At 27.5% G+C, this 20,958-nt stretch overlaps 1 protein-coding gene across 1 annotated transcript; it reads right to left on the reverse strand.

The window, feature by feature from the left end:
* Positions 1-9,860: 9,860 nt before the first annotated feature.
* LOC112694606 (14-3-3 protein epsilon) lies at positions 9,861-18,664 on the reverse strand. Its single transcript, XM_025570134.1, has 6 exons — positions 18,187-18,664; positions 10,951-11,150; positions 10,756-10,862; positions 10,527-10,664; positions 10,266-10,471; positions 9,861-10,202 (listed from the first exon to the last, which is right to left on the reverse strand). Exons 1-6 carry the CDS (start codon positions 18,248-18,250, stop codon positions 10,144-10,146), a joined length of 774 nt encoding a protein of 257 aa, XP_025425919.1. The 5' UTR covers positions 18,251-18,664; the 3' UTR covers positions 9,861-10,143.
* Positions 18,665-20,958: the final 2,294 nt, after the last annotated feature.

Raw genomic sequence — 20,958 nt, forward strand, 5'->3', positions numbered from 1 at the left:
TTTTTCCTTTAATAAATAAAATATTAAAATTATTAATTACATTACCAATTAGTAATTCTAGCTCTGAAATGTCATTCTCTTCACTACGGCGTCTTAAAACATGGCTAAGATCAACAATGTGTGAAACACGTTTGACTGGACTTGCATTATTAAACATTCATAGAAACATTGCCATTGATGTTGAAAAATTAATTCAACGTTTCTCCAAAAGCAAAAGAAAAATTCCATTTGCAATTTGAAAACCATAAATAATAATAAATTAACCTAACTTTAAGTTGTATATTTGATTAGAATTTATCATAAATTATAAATTACAGTAAAAACTAGAAAAAGTAATGTAATTAAACATTTGATAAGCAATAAAATAAAATCTTGAGAAAACTAAATATTTAAAAAAAAATGTTTGTATATATATTTTATGGTCTACTTAAAGATAAATTTAATTTCAATCATTATTATGCTAGTGTCAAAATAATATAACATAATAAACCCTGATAATTAATTGATATTATTTGATGCCCCCCCCCCCCCGTAAATCTATTCTGGATCCGCGCCTGACTAGGGCAGAGGACTTGTAGCTCTAAAAAATCACCAAATATGCAGTTATATACATAAAATATGCATTAAAAATATGCATTTTAAAACTAATAATATGCATTAAAAATATACATTTTAAAATTAATATTTTGGAAAAAAAATATAGATTTTTTCTTCTATAAGTGCCTACTAATTTAATGAATATGTTTTATTTAAAGTTTAAATACAACTTAAATGTTACAATAAGTATTGAATTATTTGAATTTATGGGCTTATGTGTTTTAACCATTTAGTTATAGATTCTAGAGGAAGTGAAAGATCAGGTGCGAGGTGCTGTATTTTTTAATATTACTACACGAGGAAGGACTTTAAAAAAAAAAAAATGTTTACATTAGAATTTAATAACATTTTGGTTGTGTAAAAGAATAAATAAAAACATTAACGAAAAATATATTGATGAAATGATAAATTATTTAAAATATGCATCTAAAAGTATGAATGGAAGAAATATGCCCTAAAAACTAAAAAAACTCAAAATATGCATTTATATGCAAAATAAAATTTCAAAACTAGCTTTGTGAAAACATGAAACGTATTTGTTTCGTACTCTGCTATTTTTGTGACTGTGCTAAAAAAATATGCAAATGCTATAAGTCATCTGCCCTAGTTATAACATTACTATGTATTTAACATGTATACTATACATAATATGTATATTTTGTATAGTTTAAGCATAAATTTTTATACCTTAATTTTTCAAAAAACCTAACTTATCATTTAACAACAGTAAAATAGCATATTTGTCATTTAACATCCAATTAAATATTAAATATTTTAGAATTTTACTCAAACTTACATTGTAATAACAACACTGAAATTTATATGTAAATTATTGGGGCTGAGTGATTAAATGAGGGGCGGCAAAATTAGAGCTTGCCCCTCCTAGAATAATGTGTTGCTGCGGCCCTGTATATACATTATAATGACTAGGGAATTTGTATACTATATAATTTGCCTGGTAATTTCAGTCATTTTATAAAATGTTTAGGCATTATATGTAATGGCTAAATCATACATATTGCTGGTTAGGTTGCTGGCATAGGCGTACGCAGATCTGTATTTCAAGAAGTGCCTATAATACTTTTGGGCCCTTTCTTAATAAAACATGTAGTATATTTAATGTATTATATTATAATTATAATGTATAAATAATTAAATAACTTTAATTTTTTATTTAATATTTCGGTGTATTAATCCCAATGAATATGTTTTCCTTGAATCTCGTATATGTTTCTCAAATAACTTCAATTATTTATGATTTGCACTTTTGTAGTCAACTGTAGTTCTTAAATCATCGTAACAATTTTTTTTTTTTCGCGAAAGTTTAGAACATTTTGTTTTTTTTTTTTTTTTTTTTTTGTAATAGATCGTAATCGTATAATAATCGTATACGGAACATTATTTAGTCACATTTTACCAAATATTTTAGAATAAATTACATTTAATTTGAGCAACATCAGTTAAAATATGGGCTCCTTACTCTAAGACTTAAATTGTAGGGCCCCATTTACAACATTTCGGGGTACACGGGCACACCCGGAATCCCGTGTGCGCACGCTTATGTCTAGCCGTAAGATGTGGTAAATGAGGTGTTACTAGGGATGGCAACGATACATTAATATATCGAAAATATCGATATATGAAGTCGATATATCGTAATATTTTACAGTGATAGAACGTTACCGATATATCGTCTCGTTATTATCGTGTGATTAATCTTCGGGAAATCACCAATAGATACTATTATAAATTATTTGTGATGTTTTATATAAATATTAATATATTAATAATACAAATAAGGGGTTTACACCCTCCCCACAGAATTTTTTTTAATGATATTTATTATTTATTGATATTCACATATTATAGTAAAATATTTCGATTTTACTATGATTAGGTATATGTTAAAAATTGAGTAGCAAAATAATTTTCATTAAATACGGCACATAATAATAATACTATTTTAAATGTAATATTATTACATATGACCTCGTTTTAAGATATACTAAGAACACTTAAAAACTTACTCATAAACATCCCCCTCCAGAAAAAAATTGTATCTACGCCATTGTATATTATATTATATTTATTTATTTTTTTTTTGTATAAATAAAATTATTTTCATTAAATTTTCTATGTATGTACAACAATATATATATATATAAATTGCAATTTAAATTTATTAATATTGTTCTGGTTTTATAAAATATTTTATAATTTTGTTAAATATACATGTTTTGATTAATCAATTTATTTGTCACTATTCTTATAGAAAGTATCAATTACAAGTTACGGTTAATGGTTATACATTTTATTAAAATAAATTATAACTTATTACCTATTTCCAGGGGCGGACGCAGAAAAAAATTTCGGAGAGGGTTTTGAAAAAATAAGAATAATACCGTCAGGCCCGTATTTAAAAATTTGGCGCCCCCGGACATATAAATTTTATTCCCCCCCCCCCCCCCCAAAAATAAATAAATAATAATAGGTAAAATAACACTTATTATTTCCTCCATAATCGAGATTCTTTAATATCAAAATATAACTTATAAATGAAAATCGTTTAATACTTTTTTTAATTAACAAATTAAACAAATTATAACATAATAAAACATACTACTTTTTTTTTTATTGTTTTATTTTTATTAAATTTTATTTTTATTAATAATTATTATTCCTAAATAATAAAATATTTTCTTTTAATTATTCATCAAACAACAAAATGTAACATTTCAAAACTATTATAATTTTTTAAACAGTTAAAAAAATTTCATTTTAATATTACAATTAAAGTATTAAATAATTTTGTATTGTTACATATAATGACTTACATTTTTTTAACAAGAATCAGGAAAATTATATACTATCAGCTATCTCCATTATTTATGAATGTTGTAAGCCTTTTTCTATACATTCCACTGTTTTCTCGTACTTTTCGGAAAAATTTATTGAATTTAACAATTTCGGGTGTTCTAAAAAAAATTCATAAAATTGTGAACAAGTTAAGTTTTTAAATTGTTTTTTGGTAATTATTATTGATGTAAGGGTTTCGATATTAAAATACATAATATAATAAATAATATGGAAATAACGGGATTAAAACGGGACAGTCTTCTAAAAACGGGAAAAAAAGCGTCCCATTTGAAGTTTGTCGGGACAACGGGACGTGATGATAAAAAAGGGACAATCCCGTTTTAAACGGGACGTCTGATCACCCTAGTATAAGCAGATATGTAAATTTAAATTATACATCAAACTTAGACACAATGCAAGTAATTTTTCTTGTCGTGGTTACTGTAAATTGCATTACCTGAAACCATAAACAAAAATATTATTGATCATGATTAAATAAACATTGTAAATAAAACGAATATTTACACTATCAATCTTACTAGGAAACATATTTGTTTATCCCATCAACTTTTTTGTTTTTTTAATTCGATTTCCACGTTACTTTTCTCTTCGGTTTCGGACTGAGTATATTAATTTTGTTCTTTTACCTACTGGATTAGATATGTTTGAGTAGACTTTTGAAAAAAATGTTGAAGTTTCAGTTTTAATTGATCAAGATATATATTTGCTATAGATTACTAGGTATATTAGAAAAATGTAGATATATCTACGATATTAGAAGTAAATAATAATATTATGTAAACGAATTCGTGCCCCAGAATTGTGTATTCGTGTGTTATTATCTATTCTTGTTAATTTAGTAACTATAGCATCATTGAATATAAAATTATAATATAATATATTTTTATTAAAAGTGCACCGTGACGAAGGGGCCTCTCATGACAGCGGTCCCCGTGGATTTCTACCACTCTCCACCTGGGCCAGTCCGCCACTGGATAGATGCCTAGAACACGGTGTACGCGCAATGCGCACCGGTGTATGAGTTATGCAGTCGAAATCACATGTTTTAATTATGTAGTAAAGTTGCATACACGCGTATAGTATAATATACGAGTATATAAGTATTTTTAACCATGTAAATGAATAAGCGATTCTTATTAAAATGGGGAAAGACTGTACTGATAGGTATATCAGCACCTACGAACAGGATGTCAGGATAAATACAAGCAGGAAATCGGGTGTTGACTCAGTTGAATGTTTGGGGAACTCGTCTCGCCTCAGTTACTTCAGAATACAATTATTCAGCGTTTCAATAGGTGTTTATTGTGTACCTATGAACTAACTATAGTATGGTTATGAAGTCGTAAATAATTTAAAAGCAATGATGATTCCCGGCTTCGTTCGAAAAAACGAATTCAACGGAAATTATAGATACGAGTATATTCTAGTGATCTTGATACCCGGATACCCGAGTTTTACGGGTATTATCCGATTTACAAAATTTCGGGTACCCGTTATGGTTTGTATACTCATTACTAGAGCTGGGATTTGTATGTAAATACATATTTTTTCTAAAACATGATAAATTTCGTTAGGTATCTTTTTTTTTCGTTGCACAGATAAATAACTGCTATAAATAGATATTGTTTTACAAGGCTGTATCTAGAAATATTTTTTTTTTTTTGGGGGGGGGGCCCAAATATGTTTATTGTAATTTTACTGAATTTAGGTTTTAAAATTTGGTTAAAAATAAGACCAAAAAAGTTTTCTTCTTTTAATAAAATATATAATTAAATAAATAAAATTACTTTGACATCTTGCCACCTTACACTATACAAAACATAAAAACAAAATTAAGTGATGACATACACAAATTCAATATATTTTAAACTAAAAAATGCTTCTATCTTTTTGAAGAGCAAACTGGTTTAATATTTCTTTGGGATTAATCGTAACATCTCTATGGGCACTTAATAGAGCTAGGCCAGATAGTCTTTCTTGTCCAGTAGAATTTCGTAAAAATGTCTTGACCCGTTTTAATGTCGAAAAATTTCGTTCAGGAGTTGCTGTAGAAACCGGCAATGTGTACTTTTAATAAAAAAATGAATATTTGGAAAAAGTTCAAGGTTACAATAATTTAATGATTCTATAGCTATTTTTGGACGATGTGTATCTTTAAATACAATCCATTTTCTTTTCCGCAATTTTATTTCTGAAAGTAATGAATCAATATTTATAAAATTTGAATATAATCTAAAATCTATTCTAAAATTGAAGATTTTACACATATTTTTGGTATTAATAAATACAAAGACGATAAAATTGTCTTGTGTTTGGAAAATCATTCTTTAATTTGACTAATAAAATCAACATAGAAAGGAATTGCAATAGAAAAACGAAAGTAATCTTCAGGAATTTTGGTATCTACGTTAATTTTATTTTTTGAATTACCGACTAATCTTGGTAGGTATTTTTATTTTTTCTTCATCATTCACGAATATTAATAATTGTTCTGATTTAGTGAATATTTCTTTGAAAGTGTCATCAATATTTTTTTCGCATATCTTTCACTTCACTTAAAACAGTTTCAACATATTCTACTGCTTCACTTAAATCGCATTTTACTTACTGTAATACTTTACATAATGGCAAAGTTATAGAGAGAAGTGTTGCATTTATCATACTTATAATTTGGCAACGTTGCATACGCAATCTTGTCAATTTACGGGTTTCTATTGTTATACACTGTATAATATACAACAAAAATAGGAAATTGTGTTCTCAAAAAGATAAATCGTACGTAATCGAGTTGATAAGATTAGGTCAGAAGATTCAAGGTCCCTTGTAATCGCCGTAAGATCAAATAAAAACGATCAATATAAAAAAAAAAGTTCCTTCTGCTTTGGTTAGAAGTAGGCTTAGGGACTTAGAGCTCTAAAAAATACACAAATATGCTTCTAAAATCATTAAAATATGCATTAACAAAAAAAAAAAAAAATAACCACATAGTACACAAAATAAAACGTGTCCATCGGATGTAAATGTATCTTTGAATTCCGAAACAAAACTTTGTAGTCGGCTACTCGTAGATTGTTGTACTTTCAGCATTACACAATGTTACAAAATATACGCTATAAAATGTTCAACGTTTTAAGTATGATTCGATGTTTGTGGTAGCGAGACGCAAAAACAATGACGGATAATAATCGACTGAACACTAGAAATGTGTCGTTCATGAACGAACTAGTTCAATTGAACTATTCACCCAAGTGACCGGTTTCGTACTAGTTCACTTTTGATGAATGACTCGTTCACCGTTCCCTTTACGAGCTAGTACCTTAATCATTCATGAACGATTCGTTGATACGGAGTACGTATTCATACGAACGAATCGTCAAATATATGAACGATGAACGACTAGTTCTAACTAGTTCACCTTAATGAACGATAAATCCCATCTCTACTGAACACACACTAAACAAATAATCTATTCTATATTGACTATTATCTTTATTAACATCCGGTCGATATCCAGTGAGTTATACGGTCAATACGAGTTCAAAGTATTTTTTGTACTTACACAGAAATTATAACGAGATATGAGAGGTAGTTTGCAGATATACATTATATATATACATATTACTGAAAGTATTAAGTACATTCTTTTTTCGAACGGTTGAAATATGTATATATAGTTTTTAATATTAAAAAGTTGTCGAACTATGCAAAATAAGCATAACAATTTTAAAATATGCATTTTCTTGCAAAATCTATCAAATATTAAATCTAACATCATGGCACCGAGAAACGAATTTATTTCGCACTCTGCTATATTTAACAATAATAAAAAAAGTATGCAAATGCTAGAAGTCCCTAAGTCTAGTTATTAATAATAACTTATTATATACAATATGAGCAGTGCATAAGAAGTAAATAAGAAAGAATAAGAATTATCCATTTACTTATGAAGATTTGTAGTTTTATTCTATGACGGCAAACATTTATTCTCTACTGTTTAATTTATTCAAATAGTTAAAAAATAAGTTATACACGCTTCTAAAAAATAATATACAAAAATCATTAATCAATCACTTGTGATATGTAAGCTATAATTTTACAAATATTAAAATTACTTTATTCTCATGCTGGTGCGTACACAAAAAAATATTTTGGCAGGATTTTAAATTATACATTTTTACAAGAATAAAATATAAACTACTTTTACTCAATAAAAACATATATAATTTTCCTGAATTTCAGGAAGGTTTGAACCTCTTATTCCCAGTTTTGTATGCATCTGTTCTCATGTATAATTATGTAAACCCTTGCATTGAATATTTAACATAACAGCTGTCATAATTATGACATCAGAATTTAATCTGAATATAAAGCCATATAATCTAGTCCAATTAATCAATCTTAGAACATTAAAATATTTAAACGACTGATTAGAGAAAAGCAATTATGTCAAATGCAAAATACTTTTCATTAGTTATAATCAGTTTTTTTTTTTTTGGTAAGTTTTCATTTCTTAACTAATTTCAATATACACTAAAAACCTGAAAATATTAACTTTATAGAAGTAAGGTATCAATGGTATTTTCCAAAAAGAAAAAAATATCAAAAATGTGAAAGATGTAAAAATTTAATGCAATGGCGCATATTATAATAGTTTTAATGTTATTAATTATATTAATATTATTGTTTAAAGAGACAAATAAATAATAATATACATCTTAAAACTTTACGTAAAAAAAGTTACCGGCATGACTACTAAACATTACATAGAGCAGGTATGCGAAAGGGTAGATCGGAGTGATACAGAGGTTCCCTATCAGACACACATTCACTCATTTAAATGTTGATCAAGTGTTGAATATATATATATATGTGTGTGTATATATATATATAAATATACATACATACACACACACAAGTGTATAAATTATAAATCTATAAGTATGTAATAAATTTTTATTTGGTTACCGGCAAAGGAAACACTCCGGAAACACTGTCAAATAGTTTTTTCAAATATTTATTTTTTAATAATCACGTATACTGAGAAGTAGAAAAAAAATCTACATAATAAATAAGACTAAATAATTGATAGGTGGCTAAGAACTACGTTAAGTTTTTTTTTAAGTTTTGGCTGTAAACATTTTGGTCCGTATTTGATGTGATTAACACACAATAAAAAATACACACAAGTATTGTCAGTACATGTAGTTAAATGAATACAGCATAAAAAAACATATCACAAAAAAAAAACCTCGAAATGCTATCAAATGCGATTAGAAATATTCGTAGCCTTACGAATATTAAGTTAAAAGTTATTCGCATAATTCTATCAACATAATATGGTTTTTTTTATAGTTACAATATCTATATAAAAAACAAATTCTTAGGGAAAACTTGTAAAGCACTACAATTTTTTTTCATTGAACAAAATTTTCATTTAGTAATTATATAATAAACCCTATAATAATTCTATAATAAACACATATAACCTAAGGATTTTTTTTTATCTAAGAAAACGGAATGACGAAAACATTCAAAATGTTGCACTTGTTTTCTTTATGTTACAGACATTAAAAATCATTAACAATATAATTAATTATTGCTGATATCATTTTCAGATTTTAAACTTGTTGCAGTAGTTAGTAGTTTTGTGTAGAGGCAGGGATTAAACTTTAAGTTGAACTCATTAATGATCCCAAATACTTCATGTGCATAAGTCAAATACTTGTTATAAAAGTAAAAACTAATTGACATTAAAGTATACATATATATGTATATATATGACAGATATTATTATACCTTTTAATTTAGTATGTTAAGATGAAATTAGGTAAAACGGAAAAATAAAAATACATAAAAATAAAAAAAAATCAACTGCATACCAAAATTTTTTTATAGTACACTTTGATTCCATTTCTCTTTAAACAATTTGCACACGCTACGTAAATGTGGTATCTTATCATTGGAAATTAAAGTGCAACAAAAACTAAATAGTAATAAAATATAATTGGTCATGCTAGGACTTGTTTAGAATAATATTTAAAGCAAATAAATGTGATAAACAAACAACACTAACACAGATTTAATTACAGGAACTGACTTAAGCACATCCATGCACATATCCTATCAATTCTGAATTCTAAATGAGATTTTTGAGTGATGATTTTTATTAATATATATTTTTTTTTATTATATAAGTAGAAAGAAAAAGTTATTCTCCTAAGTATTGAACACTTAGTATTAAGTGATAAGCAACATGTTGAACTTGTTTTCTTTCTATATATAAATATGTAAAAAAAAAATAATAATAATAATAAAAAAAAATTATAATAAAAAAATAATAAAAAGCCTTATAATTTAAATACAAAAATAAAACTTTTAACACATAATACTGAACAGAAAGACACAAAATTTGTTTTATTAAATTATTTTCGGGAATTTATACGATAAAACCAATTAGCTGCCGCATTTTTCCCTGCCAGCGAGATAAAAGTAAATCAAAGTGTACGAAAAAAAAATTTGACAGTCTTGGAGTGAGTCGCGTTTACTTATAGGGCTGTAACTATTGAATGCATATTTTTTATGTTTTCATATTTGATATTGTTTGTACACAGACACTGTTTTTCGATGACAATTTAAGTTAATTTATTATAGCGCAGTCACAGAAGGCATTTATGAGACATCTTGATCTTCGACATCTTGAAGCTGCTCTTTTGGTTCTGCTTCTGTACCTAAGATAATTAACTCAAATTAGTAAAATAGTAATAAAAACTAAATTAAAAATTATTCTATACCATCTCCCTGCATATCTGAAGTCCATAAAGTCAGGTTGTCCCTTAACAACTGCATAATTAGTGTGGAATCTTTATAGCTTTCCTCTGACAATGTGTCCAATTCAGCAATTGCTTCATCAAATGCTTTTTTGGCTAGATGACAAGCTCTATCAGGGGTGTTGAGAATCTCATAGTAGAAAACGGAAAAATTCAGCGCTAAACCCAACCTTTAAAGAAAATTTAATATTAATATGAACAAATATAGAATTGTAATAATTATACCTTATTGGATGAGTAGGCGGTAAGTCTTGATTAGCAATATCACTAGCAGCTTTGTAGGCAACCAAAGAATGTTCAGCAGCTTCTTTTCTGTCATCTCCAGTAGCAAATTCAGCCAGGTATCTGTGGTAGTCACCTTTCCTATTAAATAAATTGGTTATTAATAATAGAATTAAGTTTGAAGAATCACTTTAATATGAAAATAATGATTAAGATAATAAATAAATCTTACATCTTGTAATAGAAAACTTTAGATTCGCCTGAAGCAGCACAAGCTATTAAATGTTTATCAAGTACATTTAAAATGTCTGAACAAATATCCCGTAGTTCTTTCTCAACCTATAAACAATTATAATTAATATATTTTTTTGAACATCAATAATATTTATGTTTAAAAAAAATAATAGGTTGATAGATTTAATTATACTTGAGATCTATATTGGCGAATCATCTCCAGCTTTTCTTCAGCACCTTTGTTTTCTTCTTTCTGTTCAATGCTGGAAATTATGCGCCAGCTAGCTCGCCGAGCTCCAATCACATTTTTATAAGCTACAGATAACAGGTTTCGTTCTTCTACGGATAATTCAACATCTAATGATGCTACTTTTTTCATGGAATCTACCATTTCTGAAAACATCAACATAAATTATAAGAAAATAAATAATTAATACAAATTTAAATGTATAAGAGGTATTATTATAATATAAATATATTTTTTTTAAAAATAAATCAATCAATAACAAAAAGGAAGATTTAATTATATAATTTTAAGAATTAGATTAAAAATAATAATTATTATATTGTTATCAAATTTAACTTATACATCTTACAACAGTCACTAATCATTTATTAGTGCCCTAGTTTCCTAATTTTCCTAATTTAGAATAATATACAGTATAAAGAAAAAAACAAAGGAGTAGTGATACCACTGGGTGACTCCTCTCATCAAACTAATCATGTAAATGAATCATCAAATATTCTTATTGTTCTTAAAGGAACAGATTGTAGACATCGAATAAACCAACGTTTCTCAAAGTGTGGGTCGTAACCCACTAGTAGGCTGTCAGTCAATTTTTAGTGGGTGACGAACGTTTTTTAAATTATAGATTCTAAGAAATGTATGCTAAATTAATCAGTAAACTTGAGGAATTAAATTTATATTTACAAAGAATACAAGGAGCCGATATATTTGCGGTTCATGACAAAATTAAAGGTTTTATGAAAAAACTTACTTTATGGCAAAACAACATTGAAAAGCAAAATGATGATTGCTTTGAAACATATCAAATTTTCATAACTAAAAATGATATAAAATTAGCTGAAAATATAATTAACCACATCAGTTTGCATTTAATTTCATCAAACAAACATCGGAACAAGCTAAACTTATCGAACACTTTACGTTTGAAAATAACTAAAATTGATGTCGATGTCAATGCTGTTATTAACCGTAAGAGAAAACAAGCACACACCTTATTATTAAAAGTACATTTGTAAAAGTATATTAATTATAAACCTATAAAAAACTAAATACCTAATAAAAATGTATACATTTATATAATATAAATTTTGTTTTTACTTCTTTTTGAAAAGTGAAATCATGTGGGTCGCGAAAGATTTTTCGGGGAAAATTTGGGTCGCGGTACTAAAAAGATTGAGAACCGCTGGAATAAACAATAAAAAAAAGTGTAGTAATTTCTACTCAATCTATAGCAGAAAGTATAATAAAATAATTATAGAAACACATATAAAACTAAATACAGTATAATTCCGATTATCCGAACGCCAATCAACCAGAAGAGAAAAAAAAAACGACACGTGCCTGGTTCACGTATTTGAAAATTGTGATAATATAAATGAGTAGTTGCTTATGGATACAAATTATCCTGGATATCACAAATTTTTAGATAATGAAATAGTTCGTAGCTTATTTGAAGAAAATGATACTGAATGAGAGAGGAAAATGAAACTGACGATTTGACTGAAGGTGAAAATGGGGCGTCTCTTCTGAAGTTTTTGATGCATTGGATTTAGCATTAAATGGTCTGAAGGTAAGAAGAATCGAATACTACTCAATTGTTACAATTAAGATTGAGAGACATAGCTGCTCTAAAGAAAATAAAATATCATAATTTTTCAAAATAAAATAAAAAATGTGCCATGTCGGCTTTTTAAAAAAAAAAAAAATATGTCACATATTATAATTAAAGCTTATTTTGTTTCAGTTAAATATTATAATAAAACTATTTGTGTATGTTTACAAATTTTAAATTAAATTGCTTACATATTAATAATAAATATATACATACAATTATATAACTTTTGATATGCCATATGTCAATTATCCGGATATTTGCTTATCCGGACCACCCTCGACATTAATTAGTTCTGATAATCGGAGTTCTACTGTAGATATAATAATGGATCAATAACATTTAAACTTGTAATAAAATATGCTATATGGGGAAATTCAAAAAAATCACAAGTTATAAATAGAATAATATGGAAATACCATAATTTAATAAATTGTAGTTTTCATATTTTAAAATACTTAGTAATACAATGTATTATTTACAAATGTGTATGTTATTTGAGTAAATCTTTTTAACTTTATGATAAAATATTAAGGGTTAAAACTGTTATGATATAAATGAAATATTACTGATAAACAAACCAATACAATGTGTTTCCGTACTCTAGTAAACGATTGTTACATTATAATTAACTTATAAAGGCCAATATCAAACAAATAAGAAACGGCAGTTCGGCAAAGATTATCATCTGGTGCAATTAAAACTCCGCATTCTTCTGATAAAGATATCCATACTTGTAAGTTAAAATTATGTATTAAACCATAATAATTATCTGAATCAATCTAAATTTATTTGTAGTATTAAGATCCTTTTCCTTTACGCTCCAGAGCTACGGTAAAATATATTAAAAAGAACTAGAAAACCTACGCTAAAGAGTATCTTATATCGGTCACTCCCGACTACGTCACACTAGAAATTAACAGTTAAAAGAATAAATTACTAATCGGCGAGTAAAAAATAATTCAGTCATCACATAAAATATCAACGTTTAATTTTTGTTTCAATGTCCAGATTTTAGTACTTATTCATATTCGCGATTGAATAATTGATACTAATAAACTAAAAATTGATCATTTTATTAATAAACCTAATTATCTTTAGTTAAATATGTATTAGTATCGTAATGCCTGAACGAAAAGTTAACTTGCAGATCAATAGACCATTGGGACCAACATGAGGTGTACACGCCTGGTATAATACATACGTTGACACGAAGGGGAGAACGTCACCATGGAAACACCAATGTTATAAGGACTGGTACGTACCGCTACACCCCTAACCCATTCACAATAAATTAAAATACATTGGCTTAGTGACAAAAATTACTATTTCAGATAACTATGTATTTACAAAAGAATTCTTACAATACTACAACTATATGTTTAATAAATAACAAACAAGTTAAAATTCTTATTGAACATAAAATGAATAATTAATTACTCAAAACAAAAAACACCAACAAAAATTAAATTGTTTTTAATGATAAAAAAATTAGATTAGTTTATATAGATTAAAATATAGCAAATATTTTAGCCCAAGTTCATAATTAATTGACTAAAAATATAAGAACATTAATTAATGAATTAATTTAAGAATTTACATAATTACGTATATTTCTTTAATATATTAATAAAAAATAGACTTTGATATTTTATTTTTTTTTAAATACCTTATCTAGAAATTAAATAAACATTTTGCAGTAAGAAAGTAAAACATTATTTTTAATAGAACTTTCCCACAGTTTAATAAAAAAAAAACAATAATATTGATTTTGTACTTTTAGGTCACTTAAGTAGGTATGAAGGTATAAAAAAAACATATAATAATAATAATAATAATATTAATAATAAAAAAAAATTGATAATTACAATGAAATATACATTTTATAAATAAATGTTTGGATAATATTTCTGTTAATTATTTAAAACTATTACAAAAATTAAATAAATTAGAGAGTAAAAAATATTTTGTAACCAAAAAATAAATAGGTAACTCATCAGTTTTTATATAAAAATATCCTAATTGTGAACATTATGAATACACGAAAGAAATAATCAATTAGATTCACTTAAACACAAAGACCTCAAATATATTATCTAACGAGTTATTTTTAGAGTTCGTTATTTTTTTCTTTAAGTCTGTACTGTCATACATAAGCAGAGCAGGTATATTAATAAGGCACAATATACTTTTACTATTCATAAAAAATAATTTGTGTCTATACATAACAAATTAAAAATTGTTATTAAGGTATAATCACATTTTCATATTCCAATCTTTTATATCAGATGATTCAATATTTATAACCACTAAAAAAATCAGATATATTTTTGTTTAAGATTGATATTTTTTCTAAATTGAACAAAAGATTTACTTTAAAAAATAAAGGAATACTAATTTAGCAAAAATTAAAATAAATATTTATTTTTGAATAATTAACACTGAATTAATTTAAAGCTAAGCCATAAAACAAGAACTCAAAAATAAGATGTTTAAAGTAATTTTATATACTACTTTATTCGAGGAATAAAATAGTAGGTAGGTATTCAAAAACAAATGTTTAAGTTTGTATATAGTTTTGACAAAATCCATGTGTATCTTGGGATAAATACAATTTAATTGCTAATTTACAATAAGTATACTACTTGTAGTTATTATATATTTATTATTAAACCTTAATAAATATAAAAATTATAATAAATAAATTAAATTTTATAATCAGTAACAAAAAAAATATTCAACTACAGAAAAATAAATTTGTGATTTTATGTTTTTAAGTATTTTATGTTTAAAACTGTTAATTAATCATTTCTATGTTCTTAGTATGCATACATCTAAATTCTGTAAATAAAAAGAAAGTATATTTAATTTATTTCAGCCATAACCACACGATTTTACCAATTTTATAGATTGATAACAGGAACAATCAAATATTTTGAAGTTTTTAATCATAGGTTATTAAATATTAATATATCAAATTTAACCAAAACTATTTTTTTTTTTTTTTTTGGTTAAAGACCTTTCAAGATCATCCCATCTCACATCCATTCCTCAATTCTTCACTATTCATTGCTCTTTCTTTCCAATTTATTCCTCCTCCTAGCGATTGCACATCCTTTTTAACTATATCTTCTTATTTTGTTTTGAGTCTTCCCAGCAGTCTTTTTCCTCGTGGGTTTTGTTTTAACACTGCTCTAATTAGTTCATTTTGGCTCCTCCAAGTGTGGCCTGCCCATTGGAGTGTTTTGGTTCTTTTTGAATCAAAACTATTAATAAATTAGAAAATAATAGGTACCCAAAGATCACTAAATTATGTTTCAACAAATGTTAACTGCACACAATAACGAAAAAAATTAGCATCTAATTACATTAATCGTGTAATGCTTACATACGAATAGATTTACAAGATTTTTATAAAAATTGCAAGAAAAAATAGAGCAATTTTAACTAACATATCTGTTATTTATGCTAAATTTACTAAAAATAAAAACCGAAATGTTATGGGCAATTATTATAGGGGCTTTTCCTACTTCAATTTAAATTTGAATGGGACACTATTTAAACTCTTAGTTACTTCACGAGTAATGATTATCAGTTTAATTTAATATGTACAACCAAAAAAATATTCTCAATAATTAGTAACAATAAAATTATAAGTATTTAGGTATATAAATACACGAGTACATATATTTTAAAAACCATAAATACTCAACCTATTATAAGTGTGCTCAGAACAAAAAAGATTTAATCCAATGAATTTTTAAAGTTATAAAACAAATTAGTATCTAATATACTACCTTGGTACCTTGGTTTAACACAAAATAAAATTAAATAACAAAATAAATTAAAAACCAAATTTCCATTGGTAAATAATTTTATCTGTCTTTATAAAGTTTAATGAAGAACATATTATACAATCTGAATAACAATTTACATCTATCAATTGGGATATAATTTAGAATTAATTTACAGTTCATTAAATTTATTAATAATTTACTTATCAATTTGATTGAAACAAGTAAATAAACAAGAATAATAAAAAATGTGCTGTATTCAGCAACACAAAATTTTAAAACTAATTTCAATGTTTTTTTAACTTTGAAATTATAGTTGAAATTATAGTTTTTATGACATTTAGGTATATTAAACTTGTATTTATAAGGTATTCATAAGAGTTTTATTTTCATAAAGGATGAATTTAGTCTAATGCCTACAATATATTTATTTAACATCCAACTATAGATAAATGTAATAATAATTATGCTAATATTAAAGATAAGAATTAAACAAATAATGATATGGACAAGGTTTTTGTCAATATAGCAGTAATGACAATAAAGAAACCAAAATGCAAAAAAAAAATGTATGGGATACATACAAAAAGAAAGTTAAAAGGCAAAATTAAATCAGGATTGTTCATTAGAAAATTAATTTAAAAAAAAATTTATATATTATTCACATAATTTCAAACAATTTAAAAAAATTATCTACTACCTAAGGTAAAACTAGAACTTAAGACTGATGATATTTCTATAACATATATAATGATTTCTGATTCTTCAACATTATTCGAGAATAATGAACGTGATTTTAGATCAAATTCAACATGAATTTCCTTTCCAACGACGCTTTAGAATTACAATAGGGACGATTTATATTAATGTTATAGTCATTTAATACTTGAAAACACAATTGGAATAAAATCAAAGGGAATGGTAATAAGCAGAATGAAGTTCAAGAGTAAAATGAAATGAAACTTAGTAAGTATTGGAACTTGATACATGAATGAAACATTTCCATAGAATTGTTAAAATGGGTATATTTTGGAATCGACTTTGTGAGGAAGGGGTGCTAATTAGTTTAGGGAAATACCCGAACTATTCGTGTAAATTATCGACGGCACCGGCAGCCGCGAACCAAAAAGCAGTTACGACGTCATCACGAACACCAAACAATTTATCTATGACTGATAACTAAAAGAATGGTGGAGGAATCCGACGGTGTCAATTACGACGATAACGGACTAAAATTAAACGGGTAAAATCCTAGAGAAGTAAAATTATGAAGGAAGCCGTTATTTGTCTATTGTAAGATATACTAGGACAACGCAACAGAATTTCATACGCCTAACGGTATAACAAAAAACCACCGCCACCACAGTGTGTGTAATATTATAAAATATAAAAGCAGTGCCCACACACGTACGCACACATACTCATACATACACGTAGGTGCGCGATGCGGCTAACCTAGAAAAAATATATAGCGCGCCCGATTATACGTATTGATTATTTAAGCGCGAGGCGGAGGCGTCATCGGCGCCGTCGGGTGGTCGCGTAGTCGTCCACGACATTACGCGCCAACGTTAAAGGCCTTTTGGCCAAATAAATAACTGATTAAGACGTAGAACCAAAATTGATGACGGGAATATGGGTTGTCGTGGAGGGGGAAGGATGGAAATGAACGAAAAACGATTGTCTTCAACTCATGGCTTTTGAGCAGCACGCGAGCGAATTAAACGAAAAAGAGCAAACGAAAAATATATATTTGAGTGCATTTACTCAACTCACCATCGTATCTCTCCGCCTGTTCGGCGAGTTTCGCCTTGTATACGTTTTCTTCCCTCTCGGACATGATGACGAATTACTACTGAACCGAATTTGCGTGGAACGACGAAGGTTTCTTCGAGCACACTCGTGCGACAAGACACACGGCAATATAATTAAATAATATATTCTTTTGGACGAAGCGTGAGTAACTTTACCAACACGCTTTTGTTGATCTTGCGGCGGCGGCGACAGATATGGCGTACGTAACTGAATAAGAAAAAACGCTTTGCAGAAACGACTAATAAAAACGTTTATGCGATGCGAGAATCGACGTTAAACACACAGATAACCGGCGGTTAGTAAAATAAATATTACGATCGTTAGTACCCGGTGGTGGCGGTTTCGTTCGCACGATGTACGGCGGTGTCGGGTTGCGGTGGACGAGGTTTGTGAGCGGACGTTACGTCGTTTCCCGTCGCCGACACACGAATGGTCCGTGTCTGGAAATATGGCCGCACCCGTCAGGCCGCCAACATGACGTTCATGGAAAAATAACTCAATAATCGATCGTAAGCGTATAACGATTTTTTGTTTCTTTTCGACGTAGTGGCCCGCCGTACATCAAGCGCGCGCACTCAATGTCCATCTGTGCATGCGCGACCTCTCCGTGCGGTTCCTTATATATTATTGCTGTTCTTTATTATTATTATTATTATTATTATATTTATTATTTTTTTCACTATTTCGCGTTTTGCCGCACTTTACATACATTTTCGTTACTTTTTTTTACTCTTTTTTTTTTAAAATTTCCTTCGATACCACAACTGTGTCTCACAATAAGTACCTATATATCAGTGGTGGATCCAGGGTGGGATAAACCTCCTCCCAAAATCATAAAAAATATATATATTAAAATCAATAATTTTATGAATTAAGATAGGACGATTTTTTTTTTTTTTTTTTAAAGTATGAGGGAAAGTATATAATTTGTATTTTTATTCATACAAGAAATTAGTGGTCTTAGATTTAAATTAATATATTATATTACTTACCATTATCTTAATTCATCATCAATCCCTGACTGCAATGTTATAAATAATATCCCAAGGGAAAACATTCCCGCCACTGCTATATAGATATACATAAATACATATAAATAATCGTATACAACGTATACTTTGTACGTATTGTCGTATATAAGCTTCGGATCCATTAAAATCTTGCATGATTCTATGCACGGGCAACGATTTTTTTATACTTTTCCGTAACTAAACCATTCGAGGCCCGTCTCCAAATCAAAACCTTGAGGCCCCTAATCGTCAAACGTTTTTGAGTATTTGATCTTATCAGGCACCATAATATATAATTCAAGGCCCGTGGTCTATGTGCAATGAATCCTCTGCACACCCGATTTTTACGGCATGCACCGCTTGAGTTTTGACAGGCGTTTCCCGCTTGAAATCAGGAAAACGTAAAATGTCGAATAATTGAAAACTACCTCCTCCAACTCCATCGTATTTGTCATCGGCGGATTGTATTCGCGGAATACTTGTACAGCCATTTCGATTATTATGACGTACGCGCGCTTTGTGTTCGTGAACCGTAAGGTGATCCGAATTACTGAACACGATTAATGATGTCACTAATCTGTATTCTACACGTACGTCATACCTTGTGTGTGTGGGTATCACGCAACGTCCTTTTCCCTTATGATTGATGTCTGAGCGCGCGTGCGAGCCCGGATTAACAGTGGAATAAATTAAGGTTTTCGACAGAAATCAATCGCAGTAATGTACACTGTTGTTAAAAAAATATAACAGCTAATACTTAGTGACAGTGGCGAACGTAAGAAAATATTTCGGAAGGAAGGGTTTGAAAAATGTAAAATGTAGATAAATATCATGTGTTATTACTCATTATATGATTTATATATTGATGTATTTAATTTTATTTTATTGGCTCGAGCAAATTCATAGGTCTATTGAGTGCATATAGAAAATAGGTTGATAATATAAGTTTGTACTCGAACTTAGAAAACGCTTCCTATAGGTTTTTTTATAAGATGATGTGACGATAACCCCCTCCCTTCAATTTAAAAAATCTCCAGATCCGTTCCTAATTGCATTTAAGGTACCATTTTCATTTTCAGCAGATGTCAGCAAATGAAAATGGTACCTTAAATGCACGAGGTCACCTGACATATTTGTACAAAATCATATCTTCAATATTTTACCAAATTTTAAAATGTATTACTAAATTGGTTATAATTTATAAATGTGTAATTTAACTAAAATTTCTTTATTAATTGATTGGATTTTTTGGTATAATGACTAAACTTTCTAAAAATTGTATAAACGTTAAACAGTGTCAGTCCCCTAATTTTAAAAATAATTTCGAACTATTGTTTTATTAATATATTTTATGATCTCTTCTTGTAATAAACAAATATTATGAAAATTATGTTTCGCCATTTCATAATAAATTCTTTCATATAACATGATATATGATGTATAAGTGTAAAACAATTTGTCTATAATTTCGACGTTGCTACGCAATTAACTGATTTCCCATTAATAAACATGCCTAAACAAGTATTAAAAAAAATAATAAATATGAATAAAATATACTGGGTACGGATACACACTCATTATTGGAAGGCATTTGAAATTTAATTAATATTTGTAAAACCTATGTTGATATATAAGATATCTTATGATTAAGTTTAATTTTATTTTAAATTAAAAGTAAATACTAAATTGCATGTACAAAAAATGAAATTAAGTTGAACGTGAT

This window comes from Sipha flava, unplaced genomic scaffold (genome assembly GCF_003268045.1).
Source record: "Sipha flava isolate LNK unplaced genomic scaffold, YSA_version1 131_pilon_pilon, whole genome shotgun sequence".
NCBI lineage: Eukaryota > Metazoa > Arthropoda > Insecta > Hemiptera > Aphididae > Sipha > Sipha flava.